Source organism: Lissotriton vulgaris, chromosome 11, assembly GCF_964263255.1.
Source record: "Lissotriton vulgaris chromosome 11, aLisVul1.2, whole genome shotgun sequence".
NCBI classification, from domain to species: Eukaryota; Metazoa; Chordata; class Amphibia; order Caudata; family Salamandridae; genus Lissotriton; species Lissotriton vulgaris.
This window is the reverse complement of record NC_141699.1, coordinates 909,318,638-909,341,172: the sequence shown is the minus strand read 5'-3', so window position 1 is coordinate 909,341,172 and position 22,535 is coordinate 909,318,638. Positions and strand designations below refer to the sequence as shown.

Sequence of the window (22,535 nt, the reverse complement as noted above, 5' to 3'; positions counted from 1 at the left end):
CTGTGCATAGAATAAATAGCAGTTACCTCCTTACCGGCGGGTGCCTGTGCCAGCTGCAGCAGTCTGAATGAGAGTTCTGAGAACAGCCTGTCCTACAGCAGCTTGCTGTTTGGAGTGTACATCTACGCAGTAGTGTTTGGTAAATGTATGTATGGTGGTCCATGTGGCTGCTCTACATATATCTTCTAGAGGAATGTTACCCAGGAAAGCCATGGAAGCCCCTAACTTGCTAGTGGAATGCTCTCTAGGGGGAACTGTTAATGTGCGCTTAGCCTTCTGATAACAGATCTGGATGCATTTAACAATCCACCTGGCTATACCTGACTTGGAGATGGGGTTGCCTTTATGTTGTGGAGAGAAGGCAACGAACAGCTGTTTAGTTTTTCGAAAGTCTTTTGTCCTGTTGATGTAATACAGGAGAGCCCTTTTGACATATAAGGTGTGCAGTGCTCTGTCTGCCACTGAGTCAGGGTTAGGAAAGAAAACTGGCAGTTCTATGTTTTGGTTAAGGTGGAACTGCGAAACCACTTTTGGCATGAAGTTAGGGTTGGTGCGAAGCACCACTCTATTTGCATGAATTTGCAGGTAGGGTTCTTGAATTGCGAGGGCTTGCAGCTCACTGACCCTCCGCAGCGATGTAATAGCTATTAGAAAGGCCACCTTCCAGGTAAGAAACTGTATCTCACAGGAATGGAGTGGCTCAAAGGGTGGCCCCATGAGTCTGGTGAGAACGATATTTAGGTTCCAGACTGGTGAAGGAGGGTGTCTTTGAGGGATCACTCTTTTAAGTGCTTCCAAAAAGGTTTTAATGGCAGGCACCCTGAAAACGGAAAGGTGCTGCCTGTTCTGAAGGTAAGCGGCTATGGCCGCCAAATGTATCCTGATTGAACTGTATGCTAGGTTGCATTGGTACAGATGCAATAAGTAACATATGAAACATATGATGTTTTGCGTAGATGCGTCCAACGGATTAATGTCATTGTTGGAGCAGTAAATAACAAACCGCTTCGATTTGGCTGCATAGCATGCCCTGGTAGTGGGTCGTCTTGCCTCCTTGATGATGTTCATACACTCAGGAGGCAAGTTTAGGTATCCTAACTCTATGACCTCAGGAGCCAAATCGCAAGGCTCAACTGTTGGGGATCTGGGTGCTGAATGTCGCCATGGCTCTGAGTGAGGAGGCTGGGAGTGAGGCGCAGCCGTTGGTGAGGCACCACTGAAAGTTCCAGGAACGATGTGTACCAAGCTTGCCGTGCCCACGTTGGAGCAACCAGGATGAGCCTCATGGAGTGCTGTCGCAGTTTGCGTGCCACCAGAGGTATGAGGGGGGCTGGGGGAAAAGCGTACGCAAATCTGCCTGACCAGTTCATCCATATCGCATTGCCCTGAGACTGCGGGTGTGGGAACCTGGCGGCGAAGTTTGGGCATTTTGCGTTTTCGCTTGTGGCGAAGAGGTCGATGTCTGGATGACCCCACTGCTGGAAGTATGGATGGAGTACTGACGGGTGGATCTCCCACTCGTGCATCTGATGACTGTGCCTGCTGAGCAGGTCCGCCATCTGGTTATCGACACCAGGGAGATGCTCTGCCATGAGGAAGATGTTCCTCTGAATGGCCCACTTCCACATGCTCTGGTCTAGGTGAGACAGCTGCGGGGAGTGCGTGCCTCCCTGCTTCTGGATGTAATACATGGCGGTCATGTTGTCCGTCCAGACCAATACGACCTTGTTGCACAGGTGCAACTTGAATGCCTTCAGTGCCATGAAGATTTCCATCAGCTCCAACACATTGATATGCATCTTCTGCTGTTGTGATGTCTAGAGTCCCTGCACAGTGTAATGGAGTACATGAGCTCCCCATCCCTGGAGAGAAGCGTCCGTCGTCAGGATGATCTGTGGCACAGGCTCTTGGAATGGTCGTCCCTTACAAAGGTTTTGTGGATTCCACCAATGCAGAGAGTTGTAAGCACGACTGGTCACCAACACTAGGTCCTTTAGATGGCCATGAGCCTGGTTCCACTGTCGGGCCAAGCTTTCTTGAAGGGGACGCATGTACAGTCACGCGTGCGGGACTATGAATATGCATGATGCCATCATACCGATCAGTTGCATGAACACCTGCGCTGGGAGGGATCGCTGAGGTTTGAACCTCCGAATGAGCAGCTGCATGCTGTGGACCCTGGTAGAGTTTGGCTGCGCTGTGGCTGACTGAGTGTTTAGTGTTGCCCCTAGGTGCTGCAGGTGAGACTTTGCGTAGTTGAGTGAGAACCCCAGACTGTGTAGGAGGTGAATAGTCCGCGACATATCGCGGCCGCACTGCTTGGCTGAACTGGCCTGAACTAGCCAGTCGTCCAGGTAGGGATACACGTGAACACTCTGCCTGCGAAGGTGCGCTGCCACAGTCGCTAAGCACTTTGTGAACACCCTGGGAGCAGTAGAGACCCCGAAAGGCAGAACCTTGAATTGGTAATGCTGATTGTTTATAGTGAACCTGAGATATTTCTTGTGACTTGGGTGAATGGGAATGTGGAAATATGCATCCTTGAGGTCCAGGGTGGCTAGGAAGTTGCCCTGACGGAGCAGCGGCAGGACCTGTTGTAAGGTTAGCATGTGAAAGTGCTCTGAAAGGATGTATTGGTTGAGGGTTCGGAGCTCCAGAATGGGCCGCAGGGACCCGTCCTTTTTTGGAATCAAGAAGTATAGAGAAGTACACCCCTGTACCCTGCTCTTCTACAGGCACGAGTTTGATCGCTCCTTTTTGCAGCATGGAGAGTACTTCTTGCTGCAATAAGTGCGTGTGCTCTGCGGACATCGGAAGGTGCCTTGGGGGTATGTTGGGGGGGGGGTGAAGGTCAGTTCTAGACAATAGCCGTACCGGATAAGTTGTCTCACCCACCTGTCTGTTGTAATGTCTTCCCAGACTGGCAGGAACTGCTGGAGTCTTCCCCCGACAGGTGTTAGATGGTCGGGGGCAGTGACATGAAGTCACTGTTTGTTGGGAGCGGAGGATCTGGCGTTATTGCCCCGTCCTCTCCCTTTGGCGCTGTTCCCACGGTATCCACCCCTGGTGTTTTTCGTGTAGGTGGATTGCGTGTTGCCCTTGGCGTACTGGGAATGCTGTAGAGCTTGTCCTCTTGTGGCTCCCCTGTTACCGGAGCGACGGAAGGAAGTGCCCCGAAACTGCTGGGACTGCAGAGCCCCCATGGATTTCGCCGTCTCAGTGTCTTTTTTCATTTTCTCAAGTGTTGTGTCAACCTCCGGTCCAAACAGGAAGTCCGGGTTAACTGGTTGATTGAGAAGAGTTGTTTGGATCTCGGGTTTAAACCCTGAGATGCGCAGCCATGCATGGCGTCGCAGCATTACGCCAGTATTTATTGCCCTTGCCGCTGTGTCTGCTGCGTCCAGTGCGCATTTGATTGAAGCATTGGAGACCAATTTCCCCTCTTGTATAACCATTTCTGCACCTTCTCTGTACATATCAGGCATGTGCTGCACTAACTGTTCTAGTGTGTCGTAGTGCGCCCTGTCGTATCTAGCCAACAGGGCGTGTGTATTCGCTATTCTCCAAATGTTAGTGGCTTGCGCTGCCACACGCTTTCCAGACGCTTCAAAGATCTTTGACTCTTTGTCCGGAGGGGGAGCGTCACCACTTGATTGAGAGTTAGACCTTTTGCGTGCATTAGCCACCACGAGGGAGTCCAAGGGGAGCTGGCCTTTGATATAGGTGGGGTCCACTGGGGCAGGCCTGTATTTCTTTTCGATCCGGGGGTTGATAACCCTGGCTTTGGATGGCTCCTTGAAAATGTCCGTCGCATGCTTGAGGACCCCTTTAAGCATGGGTAGAGTCTTAGTGGAGCATTCAGATGTGGAGAAGGTGTCAAACAAGAAATCCTCATCCACTGGCTCGGCATGCATGTCGACGTCATGGTTAAGGGCTGCCCGCTCAATCAATGCATTAAATGCCGTGGTGTCCTCAGTTGGAGATGTTTTAACATTGTAGGACTGGGAGTCCGGAGCGGTATGGGGATCATCAGGGTCATCGCCTTGATCCCCTGTCCCAGACCACTGATGCGAGTCATCCTGATCAGCGTCTGTGTGGTAAGAGTAGGCCATTTGGCCACAGTCTGCACCCAAGTCCTCCTCACTTTGTGCTGGAGAATGAGCTATTTGTTGCGAACAGTCCTGAACTGGTTCAAAAAGAACCGGAGAGGTAGATGAGTCCATCTTCTTTTTGAGGGGAATCCTGTAACCTTCCAAGGGATGTTCAGGCGCGATCTTCCGCTTGTGGACGGTAAGCCTGCCCGACTCAGAGTCAATAAAGAGTTTTGTCTGGTTGTCATAAGAAGGCTCGTGATAGACGACCCTCTCATGTGTGGACTTGGGGGACACCTTCGACGTCTTGGAAGCCTCGGCGGTTTCATGGCGTTCGAGATGCTTTGGGCGGGCCGTAGGCGGAAGCCCAAACTATTTGCGTTGAGCCCGCAGTTTTTGAGCTTGAAGTGGCTGTTTCGGATCGCTTCGACACCTGTGTAGGCCGCTCGCTTGACCGCGTCGAATCGAGCTCCCGGCGCGTGGCGCCTCCATCCTTGGGCGTCGACGACACTTTCGGGGCCTTGGCCGTGGGTTTAACCCGTTTCCCAAGCATAGCCTTGAGTCCTGACAGGTTTGGCTCGAGACTTTTTTTCGACGGGAGGTCTTTGCCCTTCTCACCATGTTTGGTCGTCGGCGCCGAGCCCTTCGAGGCGACATGCTTGCCGGTCGAGGCCTGCTTCGATGTCCCAGTCTTGGAGCCGACGGGCATCTTCGACGCCGAAGGATCGTCGACAGCCTGTGTGGGAACATGCGTCGACATCGAACCGACCACCATCTTGAGTAGTTTCGGTTTCGATTTCGGCTCCGCTTGTTTCGGTTTCGATTTCGTAGAATTGACCGATGGCTCTTTGTAAAGGGTCTTAGCCTGGCTTTGGCGCGGGGCTATAGACCGTGTGGAAGGATCTTGGCTAAGGCCTTTCGGCGATGCCTCGACGGGAGCCGGAGGGGGCGGAATGTTAGAGATAGGCCCCGGAACTGCGGGCGGGCTCGGCTCTCCACTGGAGTCGTCAGACGGCCCCAATGGCCTCATCGTCGTCCCCTATCTCAACGACGTCTTGGTCGTGGACGTATTCTTCGGTTTGCTCGTCCACTTCGAAATTGGAGTCCTGCTCCGACGCCGGTTCCGACAGTTCTTCGGGAACGTCTTCCTCTTCTTCTTCCTCATCTTGGAAGACTTCCTCGTCTCCGGCATCGAAGATGTTCGCAGGCGCTGGGGCCGACTGTTGGGCCGACTGCCTCGCCGCGCGTCGAAGTTTAATAGTTTTCTTTGAGCAGAACTTCGAGCAGGTGAAACATTTTGACTCGTCGTGGTCGGGGGACAAACATGTATTGCACACTGGGTGCACATCTAAGTTGTAGTATTTTGAATTGCAAACGGGGCACCGCTTGAACGGGGTCCGTTCCATCGTCGATGTAGTCCGGGCCTGTGTTGTCGTAACAAATTTCTTCTTTCAACGCCGATTGAAGAACTCGAAAGGGACAGGCACCGAACGATACAATACCGACGCTGTGAAGGCCTTTTGGCCTTAGGAGTAGAAAAAGTACAAGTTTTTTGGAACTGGAGTCGAGATAAGTACATCCGAACCCAATGGCGGAAAAAAACAATCTGAGGATGGAGAGGATGCCCATGCGCACTGTAGTCCAGGGGAGGAGCCACCTATCTCGTGATACTTTGAAGACTCTTCCAGGACAACAATGTGCAATCATCCGGACCCAACACTAGGCGGCGATCTATGCACAGATATGAATTCAGCAGCCCACATGCCTCGAACACAGCCAATCCAATGCACTTTTGAATCTAAGCAATAGGCTTATCAAAAGTTTGAATGGGCGCCCATGTTGCCGCCCTGCTGATGTCAGCAGGGCTTAATTTCAGCAGGCAGTTGCCAGTTGGGGCAAACAGCGCTCATTTCAGGGGATCAGCACTTATTTTCTACATCAACATTAACAAGAGCAAAAGAGTGAACAAACACTAAGTAGAAAGACAAAGGAAGGGAAGACAGGAAAACAGTTACAAAGGGAGAAAGTGGGAACCTGCAAGATCTAAGTAAAGGCACAGGGAGCGTCTGGTAGTGGATTAAGGAGGCATGTGGTGGATTTTAGCCTCCACAGCCTTGGTATTCAGTGTGCAACACTTAATTGAACCCGCTGTGGGCATTTGAGCAGAGATTCAGCACAGGCACACTTTCTTTTTACAAATTAAGCGCTGGATGTCAGCCGCCGACTGATTTGGCCAAGAGTGAGGTAGAAGACTTGGCTCTGGAAGAATGGGCCCTTATACCTTCAGCAGGTTCTTTGCAAGCGAAGGCATAATACAATAATGAATAGGATGATACAAAGTGATCTCTTCTGGACTGCCTTGCTTTTCCTGTTGCCTGGTTACCCTAAAATGAGATAGTCAGTTCCGAAATCCCTGGTGTGGTCTATATAAAAAATGGCCCTTTAAAGTTCAGCCTGTGTCTCCTCCCGTCCATCTACTTGGTGGGATGCCTAGTGACATAGCAGGACCAGGGAGCAATTGTTTGGCCTAGATGGAAAAGAGTTACAACCCTGGGAATGAAAGCAGTTCTGGCTTAATTAACTAAATGTAAAGGAAAAAAGCGGTAAAATACTGGCTAATGCTCATTGCTTGCAATTCACAGACATGTGCAGCGGATAGCGAGATAGCTACTAGAACAAGCATTGGTGTCGCCAATAGGTCTCGCTTTTGGGACCTTATAAGTATTTAGTTATGCAGCACAATATCCTTGGTGCAACAACATCAACTGTTGCATGGCTAAGCACTTATAAGGTCCCAAAGGCGAGACCTATTGGCTATGCCAAAGCTTGCTTGTTTTTTGTTGCTGTTTTGTTTAAGTTCCCAGATCTACAATAGCTGGAAATGTTTTTTGTTAACAGTTCTTTGCATCAAATGAACTTGTTTTCATTGCTCTGAATGTTGTTTCCATTCTGGTTGTAGGAAGCAGTCATTCCGGGCTGGGGGTGGGGGGCTGCTGCCTAGCTGTGCGCATGCGCCGAACTTTGCAAATGAGAAAGAGCCTGGTGCAGGCGCAATTTAAAATTGTGGGGTGAGTGAGCCCCAGGCAGCATGACTCACTCACACAGGAGTTCATGCACTGCACCTGCATACTCAGCATGGTTTAAGGAAGCTCAACTCACTCCCTCCCAGGCATCGAACACATTCACCAAGAAACTCGGAGAAGAGCCTGCCTGCTGCACTGACGGCTGGTGGACCGAGCGGGACTTGGAAAAGCACTCCAGGTCCCAGCCTCCACCCGTGACTCCACCGGAGCAGGGGAGGAAGGGCGGGTTGTGAAGGAATCTGTGGCTAGAATCGTCTCTACCAGATACAATGTTACCGTAACTCGTACATCTGATAGAGACTACTAACCGCAGATTCCTTAACGCAGAATAGATACCCTAGCCATACCCAAGGGGACGGAGGGTTTGCAAGAGGACCTCTCCAGCTCAGGCGAACACAAGACCCCCCACAGGGGGAAAAAAATCACAGGGACAGGAAAAACAGCCCAGTCCTCTCCAACAGGGGATGAGTCACAGGGACAGGGGAAAGAGCGTCAGGGCGGAGTCACGTGGTGCCGTCACCCTGGCGCGCAGGGATGCTGTGGCAAAAAGTTTTACGGATCCAGTCTCACACTTGGGGATAATTCTACGTTAAGGAATCTGCGGCTAGTTGTCTACATCAGATACAAAAAGTAGGACAAGTAAGCAGTATGTTGACGAGACTAATTTGCCAGATCCAGATTATTTTCGCCAATACTTTATACCCAAGCGGAAAAGCAGGTGGAAACAGGGAACAACCAACACATAGCTACTTTTCAACACTCTTGCAAATGATCCACTAAACTTTTCTTAGATTTGTTGTGATTCAAGACAATGCATCAAGAAATGCATCTGAATATGCACTGCCTTACCCTTGAACTTTCCAAAAGCTAAAAGCAATGCACATGTCTGTCAAACCTTCAGAGTTCTGTCAAATTCTCAAAAAAAAGCAGGCAAGAAGCAACAGTAGCTTTTGCTGGAGAACTGAATTATTTTAAATATATAGGCATCCCTCAATTAACCTTACATTAAATTTGGAATGGACTCTTTAAACACATTTCAGGTTTAGTCTCCGCACAAACTTTTCCCTTGAAAACTTATTGTTCTGTTAGATAATCAAGGACTGCAACTTTCTGACATCACATAAATGTAATCCCATGACACTGCATATCTGCATATATGTAAGATGCATTTGGCAATAAGCATTTCTCCTGGAAAACCTAAAACTATTAGGAGAATAGTACACATACTTAGAAACATATTTTAATAAAAAATAATTAAATTACCTTTTGGATTGGAAAGAATGACCTCTTCACCTCTCCAGAGGCCCAAGTCAGCTCTTTGCAGCTCTTGAGATACAAGTGCATAAAACTCCAGTGTTGGTCCGAGGCCGGTTCCAACCTAGTAAAACACAAAATAAGACATCAGTTGAAGTAACATAGTTGTAAGCTAATGATGAATTTAAATCCAATTTTCTATCATACAATACTGGAGCTAAAAAGTTCAAAACAATACTGGAAAATATCACATCTTCATTATTTATTGTAAACTTTAAGACACCCTGGGGAGGTACCATAACGTTGTATTGACCATGCAGTGTACAATATCCTGAAAGTGAAGTTGCAGGAAGCTGGCTCTTTATATAGTTGACCCAAACTACGTACACTGTGTAAAGAGTCCAGGCAACTTACTGGTTTACAGAGGAAAAGATAACACTAAATGCTCTTTATAGTGGTAGTGTGGGAGAACCGTTTAGGCTTATCAGAAGTTAGTGCTAAGCAGTTGTTATACTCACAGAGGCAATAAATTAGACACACACAAGAATACATTTGAGACCAATTTAGAAAAGTAAGTCACATTTTTAAATACATTGATACAAAAACAGCTTAAGTACTTTTTTTAAAATATGACGGATGGGCTCAGGTCACAAGGGCCCTAGGGACAAGGGAGCACAGCTAGTTAGTCAGTATCTGGGCTGGGGCGCCTGGGTGCAGAGTGGAAAGGTCTGTATCATAGGGCCTTGCAGGTGTCAGTCCCGCAAGTTAATGAATATGCTACTTACCAGTATGCATCTGTTCTTGGCATGTAGGGCTGCTAACATTCATATCTTAGCATTAGATCGCCGCCTAGTGTTGGGTCCGGATGATCGCACATTGTTGTCCTGGAAGAGTCTTCGAAGTATCCTGAGATAGGTGGCTCCTCCCCTGGACTACAGTGCGCATGGGCATCGGCTCCATCCCCAGATTTTTTCGCCATTGTGGCAGAAGATGGAGTGAAAAGTGTAAAGGATGTCCATGCTAATGATTGAATACAATAGTATATCCGCAGCTGCGACAGGCACCGGGGAGGAGGGTGGGCGATATGAATGTTAGCAGCCCTACATGCCAAGAACAGATGCATACTGGTAAGTAGCATATTCAGTTCGAGGCATGTGGGCTGCTAAATTCATATCTTAGCATAGAATACATAGCAGTCCCTCCATCAGCGGCGGTTGCCCGTGCCAGCTGCAGAAACCTGAAAAAGTGTCTTGAGAACAGCCTGTCCTACAGCAGCTTGCTGCTTGGAATGCACATCAACACAGTAGTGTTTTGTAAAGGTATGTGGTGTAACCCACGTGGCTGCTCTGCAAATGTCCTCTAAAGGAATGTTCCCTAGGAAAGCCATGGATGCCCCCAATTTGCGTGTGGAGTGCGCCCTTGGGGGTATTGTTAAAGTGCGCTTGGCCTTTTGATAACAGATTTGAATGCACTTAACAATCCATCTGGCTATTCCTGCTTTGGAAATCGGGTTGCCTTTGTGTTGTGGTGAGAAGGCAACAAAAAGTTGTTTTGTTTTCCTAAAGTGTTGTGTCCTGTCTATGTAGTACATCAACGCCCTCCGTACGTCTAACGTATGGAGCATTCTTTCCGCCACCGTTTGTGGGTTTTGGAAGAATGCCGGCAAGTCGATAGTTTGGTTGAGATGAAACTGTGACACCACCTTCGGAAGGAATTTGGGGTTAGTACGTAGCACTACCCTATTTGGATGAATCTGAATGAATGGCTCTTGGATTGTGAGCGCTTGTAGCTCACTAACACGCCTCAGTGACGTAATAGCAATTAGGAAAGCTACTTTCCACGTTAGGAATTGTAGTTCACACGAGTGCAGTGGCTCAAATGGCGGTCCCATCAGTCTGGTGAGGACCACATTGAGGTTCCACACCGGAGCTGGCGGTGTTCTTGGGGGAATGACTCGTTTCAGACCTTCAAGGAAAGCTTTAATGGCAGGCACCCTGAAGACAGAGAGATGCTGCCTATTTTGAAGGTAAGCTGCGATGGCGGATAGATGTATCCGAATAGAAGTGAACGCTAGCTTGCACTTGTAAAGATGTAACAGATAGCAAATGATGTTAGGGATAGATGCATCTAGCGGGTTGATGTCATTGGTCGTGCAGTAAATGACAAAACGCTTCCATTTTGCCGCATAGCATGCTCTGGTTGTTGGCTTCCTTGCCTCCTTGATGATGTCCATGCATTCAGGAAGTAGGTTGAGGTATCCAAACTCTAAGACTTCAGGAGCCAGATCGCTAGGTTGAGCTGTTGCGGATCTGGATGCTGAATTTCTCCATGGTTCTGCGTCAAAAGCCTGGGCGTGAGGCGCAGTCTTTGATGCGGTACCACTGAGAGTTGGAGGAACGTGGTGTACCAGGCCTGGCGCGCCCACGTTGGAGCAACTAGGATGAGTGTCATCGAGTGTTGCCTTAGTTTTCTCGCCACCAGTGGTATCAGAGGTGTTGGCGGAAAAGCGTACGCAAATTTGCCTGACCAGTTCATCCATATCGCATTGCCCTGCGATTGCGGGTGTGGGAACCTGGCGGCGAAGCTTTGGCATTTTGCGTTCTCCCTTGTGGCGAATAGGTCTATCTCTGGATGACCCCACCTTTGGAAGTACGGCTGGAGTACTGATGGATGTATCTCCCACTCGTGCATTTGATGGCTGTATCTGCTGAGCAGATCCGCCATCTGATTGTCCTTCCCTGGGAGGTGTTCTGCCATGAGGAAGACATTCCTCTGAATGGCCCACTTCCACATGCTCTGAGCCAGATGAGACAGCTGCGGTGAGTGGGTGCCCCCCTGCTTTTGGATGTAGTACATCGCGGTCATGTTGTCCGTCCGGACTAACACTACTTTGTTGCACAGATGTACAATGAAGGACCTGAGCGCCATGAAGATCGCCATCAGTTCTAGATAGTTGATGTGCATCTTCTGTTGCTGCGTCGTCCATAGTCCCTGCACTGTGTAAGTGAGCAGATGAGCTCCCCATCCCTGGAGAGATGCGTCCGTCGTCAGGATAATCTGTGGCAGTGGCTCCTGGAACAGTCGGCCCTTGCAAAGGTTGTGTGGAGTCCACCAATGCAGAGAGTCGTATGCCCGACTGGTAACCAACACTAGGTCTGTTAATTGTCCCTGAGCCTGTGTCCACTGATTTGCTAAGCACTCCCGGAGCGGGCGCATATGCAACCGTGCGTGAGGGACTATGAAGATGCAGGAGGCCATCATGCCTATCAACTGCATGAACACTCTCGCTGGAAGTGAGTGTTTTGGTCTGAACTTTTGGATTAGAGACTGCATGCTGTCTATCCTGACTTGGTTTGGTTGAGCTTTGGCCGTCAGGGTATTGATTGTCGCACCTAGAAACTGCCGGACATGTGCCGGCTGAATATGCGACTTTGGGTAATTCAACGAGAAACCCAGGTCGTGAAGGAGGTGAATGGTAGTCGACATGTCCGCGGCGCACTGTTGTTCCGACTTGGCTTGAACGAGCCAGTCGTCCAGGTAGGGGTAGACATGGATGTTCTGCCTCCTGAGGTGCGCTGCTACTGTCGCCAGGCACTTGGTAAACACCCTTGGGGCTGTGGTGACTCCGAAGGGTAGGACCTTGAACTGATAATGCCTGCCTTGGATAGTGAACCCGAGGTATTTTCTGTGGGACGGGTGTAGTGGAATGTGGAAATAAGCATCCTTGAGGTCTAAGGTTGCCAAGAAGTCCCCTTGGTTTAACAAGGGAAGAATCTGTTGCAGTGTAAGCAGATGGAAATGTTCTGACAGTATATACAGGTTGAGGGGACGGAGATCCAGAATTGGTCTGAGAGATCCGTCCTTCTTTGGAATAAGGAAGTACAGGGAATATAACCCCGTGCCTTCCTCCCCCACTGGCACGAGCTCGATTGCGCCTTTTTGCAGCATCACCACCACTTCCTGCTGCAATAAGTGCAAGTGCTCTGCGGACATAGGCCTTTGCCTTGGTGGAATGTTGGGTGGAGTGGATTTTAACTCTAGACAATAACCGTACTGGACAAGTTGTCGCACCCACCTGTCTGTGGTGATGTTTATCCAGACGGGCAGGAACTGCTGTAGTCTCCCCCCGACAGGTGTTAAGTGGTCGGGGGGCAGTGACAGAGAGTCACTGTTTGCTTGGGGTAGAGGAGCGTGAGTTGTTGTTCCCTCTGCCGCGTCCTCTGGTGCTGTTTCCTCTGTAGCCCCCCTTGATTTGTTTGGGGTACGAGGATTGTGCTCCACCTCTAGAGAATTGTGACTGCTGACCCATCTGTCCTCTGGTGACTCCACGTGCACCTGAGCGACGAAAATTATTGCCACGAAACTGTTGTGATTGTAGGGCCCCCATAGACTTAGCAGTTTCGGTGTCTTTTTTCATTTTTTCTAGGGTGGTGTCAACATCTGGACCAAACAGTCTATCAGGATTGACTGGTTGATTAAGTATGGTTGTTTGAATGTCAGGTTTAAACCCCGATATGCGGAGCCACGCCTGTCGTCTCAGCATAACGCTAGTGTTAATGGCCCTAGCGGCTGTGTCCGCGGCATCAAGTGCACACTTTATGGCCGCGTTGGAGATCAGTTGCCCTTCTTGTATAATCATTTTGGTGCCCTCTTGAAACTGCGGAGGCAGGTGTTGCACAATTTGCTCTAGGGTGTCGTAATGCGACCTATCATAACGTGCCAATAGTGCCTGTGTATTTGCAATACGCCAGAAATTGGCAGCCTGCGCAGCTACTCTTTTGCCTCCTGCCTCTAGCACTTTGGACTCCTTATCCGGGGGAGGAGCTTCACCCGTTGTTTGGGAGTTGGCCCTTTTTCGGGCATTTGCGACCACCAGGGAGTCAAGCGGCAACTGTCCCCGAATGTATGCAGGGTCTGCAGGTGCTGGTCTGTACTTCTTTTCAATACGTGGATTGACCACCCTCGCCCTGGTAGGCTCTTTAAAGATGTCCGCAGCATGTTTGAGGACCCCTTTGAGCATAGGCAGTGTCTTTACAGTTCTTTCAGAAACTGAAAAAGTGTCAAATAGAAAGTCTTCTTCAACTGGGTCAGCATGCATGTCCACATCATGATTAGCAGCTGCCCTCTCAATGAGTGCATGGAAACCCGCAGAATCCTCTGTGGGGGATGCACGTGTACTGAAAAGCTGTGGGTCCTGTCCCACATTTTGGGTGCCTTGGTCACCAATGTCATCATATGAATCTGGCTGTGCATCTGGTTCATTGACTGGGAAAGTGTATTGGTCATCTTCATCATATCCCTCACTTTCAGAGTGGTCTGGAGAAGGAGTTGGGCTCCTTCTTGGAGGGGGCTGGATAGGTTTCATGAGGCCTGAGGCGTCCTGGGGAAACTTTTTCTTCTTCAGGGGGATGACATAGGAGTCCACCGGCTGTGAAGTGATCCTCCTCTTGCAAAGGGTCAATTTGCCCGTTTCTGCGTCGATAAAACACTCAGAATCCTCTTCTGAGTCGAGTACTCGACCTGAAAGTGCCCCTGCCGTTGAAGAATCCGACTTCTTTGGCGTCGATTTTGTTGAAAAGGCCTTCGGCGCCTCTTTTGGCGGGAGAAGGAAGAGGAGTTTACTCGCAGGCTTGACCGGAATGTCTATCGCCTTCTGTGGCGATGGCGTCGGCGCCGACGAAGCAGAGGCCTTCTCACTAATTGTTTGTAGTGAAGAAGCGATGGGGGACGCGTCACTTACAGTGGCCTTAGGCACCGACGAGGAGGTCTTGACCTTGCCTTCGGATCCGACGTCCTGTTGTCCCTTCTGAGTTTTGGACGATGATGCCGCATCCGCCGACCCAGAGTCCTTGGACCGATGCGCAGATGTGCCAGCCTTCGATCCGTGTGACTTTGACGGCTCTGTCTCTACCACGCGTCCGACAAACGAAGTCCCAGTCGGAACTGGAGCCGTGCCGCTGGCTTTGGCGGGCTTTGCCGGCGTCGCAGCGGTTGACCTGTGCGTACCACCCTTCTTAGAGGATCCCTCCTCTGGCGCCGATTTCGACACTGTGGAATCGACAGATTTCTTCGACTTCTGTGGACCGGAGGTCGACTGAGTCGATGAAGCAGGGGCTTTAGTCGTTTTTGGTGGTACGGCCGCCATCTTAGGGACGCTCGAGTCCTTAAGTTTCGGTTTCGATTTTGGGTCGGCCATTTTAGGTGTAGTCGATACCGTAGGTTTCAGTTTCGGTTTCGATACCGTCTGCGCAGCAAGTATGTCCATGGCCGGGCCTGAAGGCGGGGCCGTGGCTTGCGCTACGGGGTCTTGGGTAAGGCCGACAGGCGATCCCGTGACCCGCTCTTTATGTCCGTAAACTTCGGGGCATAGCTCGTCCCCTGAGCTATCTTCCGCGGCCCCATAAACCTCATCGACGTCCCCTACCTCGTCTACGTATTCAAGGCCTTGACCCACGACTCCGTCGTCGTCTTCCGGATCTGCCTCGACCTCCGTCTCGGGCGGGGAGATTTGAAGATGATGGCTCTGGTCCTCCTCTTCTTGGTCGTCGAAGATGTTTTCTGGATCCGGGGCCGCTTGTTTGGCCTCAAGGCGCACCGCGCGCCGAATCTTGAGCGTCTTCTTGGACCTGAAACTCGCACAGGCCCTGCAGTTGTCTTCGTTATGGTCTGGTGAAAGGCATTTGTTACAGACCGGGTGCACGTCTATATGTGGGTATTTGGACCCACAGAGCGGACAGAGCTTAAACGGACTCCGCTCCATGCTGGAAAGTCGCTGTCGAGTCGCGATGAGAAGGCCTCGATGTCCGAAGAGTGCAAATACTCCGCTGATTCCGGCTCCGAGAGACGGAAGAACTCGAGACCGCACGCAAACAATACCGACGTAAAGAATACAAGGCCTTTTGGCCGTTTAAAGTTATGTTTTCTCGGTTTCGACAGAGAGACGTCGAGACCGCATCCGAACCCAATGGCGGAAAAAAACAATCTGGGGATGGAGCCGATGCCCATGCGCACTGTAGTCCAGGGGAGGAGCCACCTATCTCAGGATACTTCGAAGACTCTTCCAGGACAACAATGTGCGATCATCCGGACCCAACACTAGGCGGCGATCTAATGCTAAGATATGAATTTAGCAGCCCACATGCCTCGAACGGGTGCAAAATCAGGACAGATCGGCCCCTCTGCAGTGCAGACATCCCTCAGCAGCTACTCCTTTTTGGTGTAGTGGGAGCCTGGACTGGACTCACGGGCTCAGTTTGTTGCAAGGGATCTGGTACTGCGGGTATTGGTCCTGTTTGGCTTTGGTCAGTCCTGGTATCCTCTCACTTGGGAGGGGGGGGGGACATATCTGACCTTCCAGAGCGCATAATCCTCTGGGAGGCTGATGCATTGGGCTGACCGGGGAGCAGCAACTCGCTAAATCAGACTTTGCGTTCAATGCATTCGGACTATATGTGAGTAGCTCCTCTACTCCAAGGGAGATTGCTGGCAATTTTGAATGACTGGCAGTCTTCTGGGGTTCTTGGAAGCTGTTCAGCTTAAGGATGAGTGGCTAGTCACAATTGTCGAGACTGGTGCAGGCAGGAGTTGTCGCCAGAAGTCCACAGCAAGTCTTCAGTTCTCGCTTCTTGCAGCTCTTTGTCCTCTTCTTGATCTGTTGATTTGGAGTTCATGGTGTCCGGGGTGAGACACAAATACTTAATTTAGGGGCGTTATGAGGAGTGACAGGGAGTAGCCAATGGGCTACTTACCTCTAGGGTGTCTACACACGCTATATGACCACTTACCGCGGGAAGAACATAAACCTGACCCAGAGAGCCTGATTTCATCAAAACTAAGATGTTGGAATTTAAAATTTGTTTTCACATCAGGTAGCCAGCCTTAGAGGTAGTACTAGTCTGAGAGGGGAACACACCTATTAACTAGCTAATTTTCCCACCTGACCTGGTGCCAAATGGGCCTCAGGGTAGGGGTGGCATTTTCCCTGTCTGTGGTAGCTTTGGGGTTTATATAAAACTCAGCAGAGGCCTTTCAAGATTCAAGCCATGACATGCTGATGACTTAGTCATCCTGCTTGGAGGAGGTGACAACACCTCAGGCCGGAGGAGGCTTAGTTTCTGTCCTCGGAGAGCTCACCTGCAGGGGGTCAGAAACCAGTCTGTTGTGGCAGGCTGGTCTACACCAGTCACTCAGCACACTAGTTGGTAGGTTTTCAGGGGGCATCTCCAAGGTGCCCTCTGAGTGCATGTTTTAATAACTCCATCCCCAGAATCAGTGTGGGGTTCTTAATACGACACGTTGGATACCAAACAGCTCTAGTTTCAGGAAAGCCATTATGTAGCTGAGGAACTCAAATACCAGAGTCCAGCACATGTTCTCAACATGGCTTCCCTGTTCACCTGTAATATCCAAGAATCAACTTAGACATCACAGGGGCATATCTGCTCATGCAGATATGTCCACACTTGTAGTGCAGTGAACCCTGCCAAAGGACTGTAAGGCCTGCTGTAGGGGTGACTTAGCCAAACTGCATGCAGTGTCCTGCCAGGTCTATACTGTTCTCTGCACCATGGCATGCTACCTGCAATGGCAGTTTGCATGGTGGTGCTAATGGGCCCTTAGGGTGGCACAATACATTCTACAGCCCTTAGGACCTCCTTTAGCCTCCTTGGCTTAGGTACTAGATGTACCATTTACTTGGGAATTACAGGGGATGCTAAAGGTATTGCCAACTTGGGGGGCCAATGGTACAGTTTAGGGAAAGAGATCTGACACTGGGGACCTGAATAGCAGTAACCCAATGCACTTTAGTTAAAATTGCATCAGATACCAGGCAAAAGCTGGTGGTGACCATGTCAAAAAGGGGCACTTTCCTACAGAAGCCTCTTATCATGATTCTGCTAAGAAACTGACTACATTCTCCTCTGTGAGATGCTGATACTTTAGACAGATCTCCAACTATAGGTGATAGGGGTTGCCACTATTTGGTTCAGTATTAAATACCTAACTATACCTCTCAGAGGTTGGACTAGGGCAAATTATGAAACTTAAGTTAAGGTTTTTGTAAAATACAAGCAACAAGAAAAAAATTATTCACAATGCAGAAAACGTACTTCATTTTCATATTGGATTTCCAGCATGGCCCGTGAACTTCCAAGATCCTGCATTACAGATTCTGCCTGCTTCAACAGCTCCTCTCGATTCACAGTGCGCTATTTAATAATATTTAAATAAATAAAAATTAGAAAACCACAAAAAAACAACAAGTTTGCATTCTTATACTGGATGAACATTTAGAAAAGGAACATCACATTTCCTTTTATTTTTTGCAACCTGCTATACTGTGTTTGGCAAGTACTTCAAAAATAATCAATCTAGATCTTCATTTCAAAAGAGATGGACACTTCAAAGTCTAAAATACGCCCCATTAGAAGTCTGATTTTTGTGCGGTAGATTTTTAAGTATGGTGCAGGAATGTTTAGGGGTGTCCAGACAGTCTGCCCCATTGCTAAGCTTGCAGTGCCATCACATTGCTCAGGGCATACTCCGGCACCACCAAACTCACCCACAGCCCTTGGAGCTTGAAATGAGACACCTTGGGCCTCAATCTTCAATTCACCAGGCTAGTCCGGGATTTGCAGGCCAGTTGGAAGAGCAACCTACACTGAGGAAAAAGAAAGAGAGGACCCAGTTCCACAAAGGTGGGGATCTGTTTGGCATACAGTCAAAGTCTGGCAGTCATTTGGGTCTTCCAGGTGTGCAGAAGGTAAGGTATTCATGTGACCCTCAAATGTTGATTATGAACTACATCTCCTGATTGGTTGAGCTGCCACAAACACCCTTTGCCAAATACAAATGACAAAGGAATCATGGCAGGTACTTATGCGCAGGAGATTACATATCAGATGATAAATATAGGGTATAAATGGTTGGGCTTACACACAACCGCACAAATAATTTCCATATTACAAATATGGGAATCATCATGCCATAACCCTAAAAGGAATAAGATGTTCCAAACTTCTAGGTCAAGGCCTTCAGAGGCAGAACCATAAAAACAAAACTATGAAAAAATACTTGCCTTCTGTAGTAAGAATGCAGCCAACAGAACATGAACCAGGAGTGTGAACTATCCTCACAAAGCATTTGGCTACTAATGCTTTACTTTTACCTTTTTACTTGAAAACCATCTATATCAACTGATATTGGGCTCCGTGATGACAGAAGCCAGTGGTCAGAGACTCCTCTTCACATACCAAAAAATCTGGCTATTCCAGAAATATATTTTCGGAGTTAAATGCTTTATAAACTAAAATGACCGATGGATTATTTCATCACCTCTGGTTTGGCAGACAAACGGATTAAATGGTTAACGACGTTTTTAGAAAACATACCAATCAAGCAAACCTAATAGAAATCGATTACACAGTTTAAGGAAATGGTTAATACGTGATGGCAAACAAGGAAATATAGCACAATATAAAGGAAGTCAAGTTGACAAAATATGTACATTTCAGAATTTGTTTCAGACAAAATTCTTCAAAACCTTTGTCTTAGAATTATGAATTCTGGTTGTTGGCTTAAAGAAACTGCAGAATTGCCAGTGGATATAATGTTGCATTTAGCTTGGTGGTGCCTTAGCCTGGAGGCTTTGAAAAACATATGAAAAAAGTGGAATTGCATTTCCAGCCCTTTGAGCGAACATCAACATTTGAATCTTGCCCTTAACCCTGTTGGATGGCCACTGGCCATTTAAACACACAAGAGAGGCTGACTGAGAATCTTCTAAGAGCATTGGCTTGCTGGTTTTGTTTACCCTTATCGGTCTTTAAATTAAAGTGACGTTCAAGAATAAAATCTCATTTTATGGAACATGAGTAGACAACAGAGTTAGGTTAAAGTTATATCCTCCCTCCATAATACTGCTAAATTATTTTACCCTTAATCTCTTAACCATCCCCACACTTTTGACTGCTCAAAAGATCATTTAATTTTTACCAGAAAACTTATTTCAAACTTTCTTGCCAATTAAGAAACTTCTAGCAGCCCCAGAATTGCTCTGATTAGTTCATCAGAAATGTTAGTCTAGAAGTCAGGCCAGATCACCAAGCCACCACTTCTGGTCAACTGTCATATAGACCATTGAAGCTTAACAACTGTTATGTCTAAGAAAACTGTACTTTCATTTTGATTGCTAAAGGTTTATACTCATGCTAGACTTCATGGTTACAATTATTTTACGCCTCCACTATAATGTGAGCATGTCTTTTACAATACATCTCCTTAATGATAAACCCAGTGCTGTCCTCTTTTTTGGTCTTAAAACAGGTATGCAGGTTAATAGGCAGAGTTTAGGACATGTAGAAGAATTCTGCTGCACATGTCCTGAGAAGTGGGCCAAGTGGTTATGTGCATGTGTTCTATTAAAATAGGCCTTAGTTCAAGGTTAATCTCCAAGTGCATGCTGCACTGCCACCACAGGTACTTCAAGTGCAGTTTCACACTCTTTAAACATTGATATCAATACTAGGAGTCAAGTCAGGGACGCAGCCGAACATCAAAGTCCTGCACCTCTCTACCCTCCCCCGTGTTATTTAGGGGGTCATTGCTGTGACCCCCCCCATTTGGCGTTGGCCTCCAAGTTGGCAAACTCAGTGCCAGGAACACGGTCAGCATGTTCTAATGGACATTGGTTGGGGCTCCAATTTTCTTGTTGTCATTTTTTTAATGACCCTAATAGTGAGGTGGGTTTACTATTCAGGTACTAAAAACAGTGTACAATCAGCTGGAATATGACGTTCCCTGGCAGCAGAGGTAAGTAACAAATGCTTTTAAAAGTATGTTGGGTGAGAGTGGAGTGTGCATGTGTGTGAGTGAACGTAAAGGTGAAATGGCAAATGATGCCAATGGCATTAACTGAATGCATGATTTGCCCCCCGCCCCCACCTCATCTTTTAGAAAACAGGAAACTGGGTAATCACACTGGAGGGACATCTCTAGGGAGTAAAATAAGTCATAAGCTGGTAAAACATGCTGAGCAGATGAGGACTATACATACACACATATGATGCATTATACCCTATTCAACATTAGATTTTAAAGGTACTACAAAGAAAGAGCCTGAACATAGAGGCTTTGAAGTATTATTGTTGAGGACACATTATTTCAGTGGCAATGAACCAAATAACAACCATGATGGTAACATACCAAGAGTAAGACAGCAGCAATACAGATTTAAAAGTAGACAAAATATGGGGCACACAATTAACTCTTGCCACAGTCATCTTGGAGAATTTCACTTACTTTTTTTCTGTCCAGTCTGGGTGCTACTCTGCTGTCCTGAGAGTCTGACTGGTTGATTTCTGGGTTTGTGTCGAGTAGTCTCTGCATGGCACGATCTCGATCAAATGCAGTTACGTAAAAAAGCATTTGCCGTGTATCGAAGGGAAAGAAAAATGGGCTGCAAAGAATCATATGGCTCAGTCAAAATTATTTGATACAATCTTCACATTTTCTTACAAAGAACAGAATAAAAATATGGCCCCAATATTAGATCAATTAGTTTTCAGCAGAACCAGTTTTACTACATAACACTTTTGTAAAGCTTTCAAAACCTTGGACCTTCGGTAACGATATATCTGTAAGAAACAGTAGTTAGTATTAGATTCCTTACCTTGGAATATCCCCATGTTCTGCGAACTGATACCTAGGGTTAAGGACATCCCTTTCAGGGCCCTAGTTTCAAATGGCACCAGTGTTGGTTCTCACATGGCTCTGCGTGTTCTAGCGCGGAAAAGCTGTGTACAAAGAACTGACGTCAGCGCGCGGAGGCGGCGTCTATATACTCCAGCGACGTAATCACGGCGCACAACGCGGACAAAGGACGCGGAGCCGCAGGGGACGCCTGCAGACGACGCCTACCGACGCGCAGGGGTACTGCTACGCAAAAGTTTCCGGATCCAGACTGACGCCTGGGGATATTCTAAGGTAAGGAATCTAATACTATCCTGTTTCTTTCAGATTTAACAGTTTAAGACCCAGATATTCCAAAGGCAGTAATGCCAGCAAAGCTGAGAAAGTAGACATTGCTTTGCATCACAACGTAACTGTACTCTTTAATAATCTTTAAAGAGGAGCCAATAGGGAAGGGCTGCTTAATGAACTAGTGCTTGGGTCTCAGTCTACTCATTGCTACCATTTTAACAAACTTGCTTCAGGAGTAAATGCAGTACTTCAGATAACATTAACTGTCTCCTTATTAATCCATAGGGCTTTTCTCAATCTGATGCACACCTTTTTCTTTTTTTGGTGCTGCATTCACCGGTTTGGACAAAAGGGTCCCACAGCACAAGCTGACAAAGTCAGTTTCAGAATATCTGCTTACGGCTATGCAAATCTTGAATGACAGTTTGAACAGGATCCAAACACTAAGGCAGGCCTCTAACGTATTGGAGTAGATTTGCACTAATAAGGGGCTGAAAAAGGGATGTGTGCTTGTTCCCCGGTAACTCAATTACAACTTGCAAAGCACACAGCTGCCCCGCTCCAACTGTAACATCCCAACACAGACAGAACTATGCAGTGAACAGCCAGGTCTTCAACTGCTATTTGAAGCACAGATAGTCAGAAGTTTTCCGAAAAAATTTAGGCAGATTGCTCTGAAAACACTGGTGCTATAGCTTGAAAGGAGTGATCTCCCTTTCTGGCTACATTAAATCAAGGTAAGGGCACCAAATCAGGGCCTGCATATCTTAAGAGTCCTATTTGGATTGTAAGGCTACAACAGGATAGGTGTGCCCTGCTTATTCATGATCCAGTGAGCCAAGCACAATGGCTTAAACTAGATGAGTTTCTCTACAGGGAGACAATACAGTTTTCAATTTACCAAAATCTTCACGTTAATAACAACTAAGGCTAGAATTTGGCTTGAACAAGCTATAAATGCTCCTAGAAAACTATGCCACCAGTTGATAAATGTGGATAGTGGTTCACCACAAGCCTTCTTCTGGGAGTAAATTACCCAGTTAGAATTGCTAATGTGTTTGCTGTCACTCTGAAGGCTGTTCTACAGAACCCCTATTTGAGCAGCTTTTGGTTCCGGGAAACATCA

General features: G+C 47.9%; 1 protein-coding gene across 15 annotated transcripts in view; it reads right to left on the bottom strand.

Annotated features, from left to right (window-relative positions):
- Window positions 1-22,535, bottom strand: part of TRIP12 (thyroid hormone receptor interactor 12) — a 1,206,981-nt gene that overhangs the window by 99,213 nt on the left and 1,085,233 nt on the right. For all 15 annotated transcript variants that reach the window (XM_086944059.1, XM_086944047.1, XM_086944048.1 and 12 more), the window contains 3 exons: window positions 20,729-20,885; window positions 17,539-17,637; window positions 8,438-8,552 (listed from right to left, as the gene is read on the bottom strand). In XM_086944059.1, the coding sequence (XP_086800185.1) occupies window positions 8,438-8,552; window positions 17,539-17,637; window positions 20,729-20,885 (371 nt within the window). The remainder of the gene's footprint in view (window positions 1-8,437; window positions 8,553-17,538; window positions 17,638-20,728; window positions 20,886-22,535) is intronic.